This window comes from Momordica charantia (genome assembly GCF_013281855.1).
Source record: "Momordica charantia cultivar OHB3-1 chromosome 9 unlocalized genomic scaffold, Mcharantia_2.0 BLBB01000009.1, whole genome shotgun sequence".
Lineage (NCBI taxonomy): Eukaryota > Viridiplantae > Streptophyta > Magnoliopsida > Cucurbitales > Cucurbitaceae > Momordica > Momordica charantia.
The window spans coordinates 5224219-5229909 of NW_028275167.1; the positions used below are offsets into that span (position 1 = coordinate 5224219).

Here is a 5691-nt window from a genome sequence, read left to right on the forward strand (position 1 = left end):
AAATTTATTCTTCCTTTCTTCTAATAAATCTTAAAAATAGTACAACTTCGTACATTTTTACCAAAAAAATTAATTGTTCTTGTAGGTCTTTCCTTTAGAAATGGAAATACATATGCGTTGTACCATTTATTAAATGAGGTTACTATCATTAATATTTTTTGCCACGTTAGATGGAAATTAGTATCTAACCATTATATAATAAAATACGTTATAAAATATAGGGATCAAAATGATATTTTAATAATATATATATAACTTAGTATTTGTTTTCAGTGTTTTCAAATATGTGTAGCAAATTTGGTAATTGAATCTCAATTTAAAAAATTGTTCAATGTGAGTTTAGTGGATAGTTACGAACTAAATTTTAGTTTAATCTAAACTTATATTAATTTATTTATTAACATTCTTTTATGAGTATAATTATTATTTTACAAGGTTATATAATTTATAATACATTATATTTTACATGTTTTAATTTTAACAAACATAAAATGAGTTTATAATATAAAGTACTATATTTATCAAAGTTTTTCAAATTCTGAATCTGAAAACACTGTAAACATCAAAAAGTCGTTCTCAAAATTTCTACTGGATCATAGAATCCAAAAACAATTTTAAAATACGAATCTCATAGATTCTAACAAACGCGTATTCACTAAATCCAGTTGATTAAGTGAATCTGAAAAAAAAAAAACAGAGTTTGAGTTTCGAACGAAACATAAACTAAAAATGTTATTTGTCTAAGAAAAATTATAATGATTCTTAACACATAGATTTCTATATGTGTCCAAGAGGTTTATAAAAGCTACAAGCAAATGTTTAAATGTTATGCCAAATCGAGCATAGTTTAAATGATTATGGTACCTATCTTTAACTTAAAGATCATGAGTTCGAACCCCACCATGTACTAAAAAAAGGTGTTTAAATGTTATAATCCTTAATACAGGTGACAATATGCACGAAATTTTAGATCAGTTGCTGCAATCCACATGAGCCAATTCTCTATAAATAAGATATGAGGTATTAGGTATGTTCTATATACAATCCTACTCTTTTAGGCATAAAATGTGTTGGGCTTGATATCACTGGTGTGTCGATCTTTTGTATGTGCATGTGCTTTGTCGGTTAGAACTTGTGAACCATGTTGTGTAGCAACCATCACGACTTCGTTTTTAGTTTTATATTTCTAAATATTATGGTTACTTTTATCTCAACTTCTTTAGTAAATTTTGATTCTTTAAAATACATTTTGAGTTTTCAATCAAATTTTAAAATAAAAAATAAATTATTATTTCGGTTAGTTTTCTAACTTTTAAGATTTTGATATTTTTTTCTTAAATCTTAGATGTAAAAACAAGAAAATATGTGAGTGGAAGTAGTGTTTCTTTGTACATTACATACTGTTTCCTTCTTATAAATTGTAGATTCAATTTTCTTCCCTCGTACTCATGTACTATATAATATCGTAGAAAAAATATTTACAAGTATAAGAAAATATCCAAAAACTAAAATTTTAAAATTATAAACCCTTCTTACAAATTCGACATAATCAAAATGGCACCCTTTTAAGTTTTAACCACTTATCTTAAAATGATATAATTTTCCTTCCTACTTTGTAAAAGTACACGTAGATTTGAAATTATGCAAAAGAAAAACAATGTAAGAATGTCACAAGTGTTGGGTGGTCATAGAGCCATATAATAAATGCCGTTGTGATTCCAATTTTTGGGCATAGGGAACTTCTCCATTCCACACGACAAACTCACTCTCCCCATAGACCCCACTTTCCCACTCTTAACATAATATTATTTATTTTTATGTAATTTTCGCTTTAGTTCATTTCCATGCTTGTACTTTCAAAATACTTAATTTTCGACTTCGGATTAATTTTAGTTCCTCCAAAATGTTATTTTGGTTACTCTACTTTTTTAAAGGTGATTATTTTGGTCATTTAATTTTACTTTTAATCTAATTTTTTTATTAGACATTATACTCAATATATTATTTTTGAAATGCGTTACGTGTAGTTTTGTGTCACAATTTCAATAATAGAGATGAAAACGAATATTTTGAAAGTACCAGAATTAAAATGGACAAAAATTAAAAGTATTAGATCAAAAGGAACATTTTGAGAATTTAGAGATCAAAATGAACCATGTTTCAAGTCAAATACGTTTAACTTTTGAGTTTTTATGATTGACCAACTGAAATAATGTGCACTTACATGATCTCAAGATCTTTCTCATTTAAATGTGATGTTCGTTCATTTATATACCCCTCTTCTCTCCATTCACGAGTGTCACATTTCCATCAACTTTTGCTTTGTTCATTCTCGAACCACAGGTTTCACTCCGAGACCATTTGGGACGCCCTTGAGCGCAACTAAGATTCGGCACCTAATGCTCCCCCTGATGACTAATTATAAACAAACTGAAATTTATAGACGTTACTGAGGTAACTGACAAGAAGTGATTTTTGACTAATGATTTTAATTTCTTGAGCTGTGTTAAGAAGAGGGGATGTAGGGTTAATAATTATGAGTTCCCCCAAATCCAGTGTCTGTTCCCCAACTTTAAACTTTAAAAGCAAAAGCCCCCATTTTGCTTTATAAATAACAACACATCGCCAACATCAAAAAAGCTGCTCACTTACTCTTCCTCTTCCATTGGCTGCTTCAATGGCCGCCCTCTCTCCCATTCTCCTCACTCTGTTCTTCCTCTGTTTCTCCTTCCCCTGCCATGGCTTCCCCCTCCACCACCGCCGCCCTCGCTCCGCCCACCACGACTACCGCGACGCCCTCACCAAGTCCATTCTCTTCTTCGAAGGCCAAAGATCCGGCCGCCTCCCCCCCGACCAGCGCCTCACCTGGCGCCGCAACTCTGGCCTCTCCGACGGCGCCGCCGCCAACGTATGCAGAACCCACATTCCCCCATTTCCCTTTCTTTTTCTGTTTTCAACTCAAAATGTGATCTTCTGAAGTGGGTTTGCTTTTTCTTGAGAATTAATCCGATTTAACGACAATGCAGGTGGATTTGGTGGGCGGGTACTACGACGCCGGCGACAATGTGAAGTTTGGGTTTCCGATGGCGTTCACCACCACCATGCTCTCATGGAGTGTTCTTGAGTTCGGAGGACTGATGAAAGGGGAGCTTCAGAATGCCAAACAAGCCATCCGCTGGGCCACCGATTATCTCCTCAAAGCCACCGTTCATCCCGACACCATTTACGTTCAGGTCCCAAGATCCACCAAATCACCAACGATTAGTTTAATTCCATTGACGAACAATTTTTTTTTTGATTGTGTCTCTGTTTTCAGGTCGGTGATGCGAACAAGGACCACGCCTGCTGGGAGCGGCCGGAAGACATGGACACTCCCCGGAGCGTCTTCAAAGTCGACAAAAACAACCCCGGATCGGAGGTCGCCGCCGAGACCGCCGCCGCACTTGCCGCCGCGTCACTGGTGTTCCGGCGAACCGACCCGAATTACTCAAAGCTTCTCGCGAGAAGGGCCATGAGAGTAAGTAAAAAAAAAACCCAAAACTCCAAAACTCCAAAACAGAGGAAAACAGAGTATTCTCTGATTTTTACTTGCAGGTTTTCGAATTTGCCGATAAGTACAGAGGATCCTACAGCCGCGGCTTGAAGAAATACGTCTGCCCATTTTACTGCTCCTACTCTGGGTATCAGGTAAATTTTCAAAAAGCTTCGATTTTTACTCTGTTTTGTAAACAGAGGGCTTAAGAAAACAAATGGGTTTCTTCAGGATGAGCTTCTGTGGGGCGCGGCCTGGCTTCAGAGGGCCACAAAAAACCCAAAATATCTGAACTACATTCAAGTCAACGGGCAGACTCTCGGCGCCGGCGAGTTCGACAACACCTTTGGCTGGGACAACAAGCACGTCGGAGCCAGAATCCTCCTCTCCAAGGTTTCAAAAATCCCCTTTCACCAATCAAATCAAAAATTCAAAAACTCTAATTTTGTTGCTGTCGCAGGCATTTCTGGTGCAGAAGGTGAAATCCCTCCACGACTACAAAGGGCACGCCGATAATTTCATCTGCTCCCTAATTCCCGGAGCTTCATTCTCGTCCACCAAATACACCCCCGGAGGGCTGCTGTTCAAGATGAGCGACAGCAATATGCAGTACGTGACATCGACTTCATTCCTCCTCCTGACATACGCCAAATACCTGACCTCCGCCCGGATGGTGGCGGACTGCGGCGGCACCACCGTGACCCCTCGGGCGCTCCGGTCGATCGCCAAGAAACAGGTGGACTATCTTCTGGGAGACAATCCTCTGAGAATGTCGTACATGGTGGGATACGGGGGGGAGGTACCCGAAGAGGATACACCACAGGGGATCGTCGCTGCCGTCCGTGGCGGCGCACCCTGGGAAGATACAGTGCTCGGCCGGGTTCGGAGTGATGAACTCGGCGGCGCCGAACCCGAACGTGCTGGTTGGGGCAGTGGTTGGTGGGCCCGATCAGAATGACAGGTTTCCAGATCAACGGTCGGATTACGAGCAGTCTGAGCCTGCCACGTATATTAATGCACCGCTTGTGGGGTCACTTGCCTATCTGGCTCACTCCTTTGGCCAGCTCTAGAGGACACTATCCCTCCAAATATAGGGTACCCTTTTTTGGGCTTTTGGAAAACCAAAAAAAAAAGCCCTTTTTCTTTCTTTTTTTTTTTTTTTTTAATTTTATCCCACATGGGGAAAAGGGCAAGGTGGAACTCCATGTTTTTTTTTTTTTTGGTGGTGTTGTGGGGAATGATGTTAGAGACTTTGTAAGGAAATGTGTTTTGGGAGGGAAATTTGTTGGATGAAGTGTAATATTTATCAATATAGCTTTGGTATTGGTAGTTTTTTTTTTTTTTTTTTGGGTATGAGTGAGCTATCAGGTTTAATTTTAAATATTACTTTTATTGGATTTTTTTTAACATTTATAACTGTTAGAGTCAGCTTACTCGTCTTTTGACCCTACTACATTTATTGTTAATGAAACTAATTTGATATTAAATTTTAAATAGGTGGTCATCGTGGGACCAACTTTAAATTGGAAAAAAATTTTGATTTTGACTTTGCTCAAATTAATTTACCAAGTTAAATATAAAATAATTTTGTTTTTTCTTTTTTGTCTTTGTTTTTTTTTTAATAAGTTTTTGATGGATTAAGATTGGTATACTGTGAGAACGCTTCTAAAACAAAATCCTGAAAAGCAAAATACATTAAAACAAATAAATGCAAAGAGAGAATCTAAGATGCTCCTTGTTTAAAGAAAAGGTATTAGCTTTGAAAAGGCTTAGTTGTTTATTGATTAAAAAAAGTTAGTGAATAGCCACTTTTTAGTTAATTAATTCTATAAATAGTCATTTTTTTAAAATAAAATATTAAGGATATATCACTAACAAGATTTTAAATATCAATGATATTTTTGAAAAGGTTATAAAAATAAAACATTCTAACAAGTTGCTTAAAATAACAAATAAATATTTTTTAAATAATTTAAATTTGTTAATACTAATATTAGGTCTATATTAATCATATTTTGTTGAAATTATATATATATATATATATATTTATTTATTTATTGTGATATTATGGTAACATAGATTAACTCTTCAGGTCGATATTGAACCAATAGACATATAAAAATGTCGATAAAAACATTGTCATGTTGATAAAAATTTAA

General features: G+C 36.0%; 1 protein-coding gene across 1 annotated transcript; it reads left to right on the forward strand.

Moving 5' to 3' along the window:
• The first annotated feature begins 2614 nt into the window (after positions 1-2614).
• LOC148208868 (endoglucanase 17-like) lies at positions 2615-4876 on the forward strand. Its single transcript, XM_088117906.1, is given in 7 exon segments — positions 2615-2908; positions 3027-3233; positions 3317-3517; positions 3595-3687; positions 3764-3925; positions 3993-4322; positions 4324-4876. Coding segments are annotated over 7 exon segments (1503 nt in total). The 5' UTR covers positions 2615-2677; the 3' UTR covers positions 4603-4876.
• Positions 4877-5691: the final 815 nt, after the last annotated feature.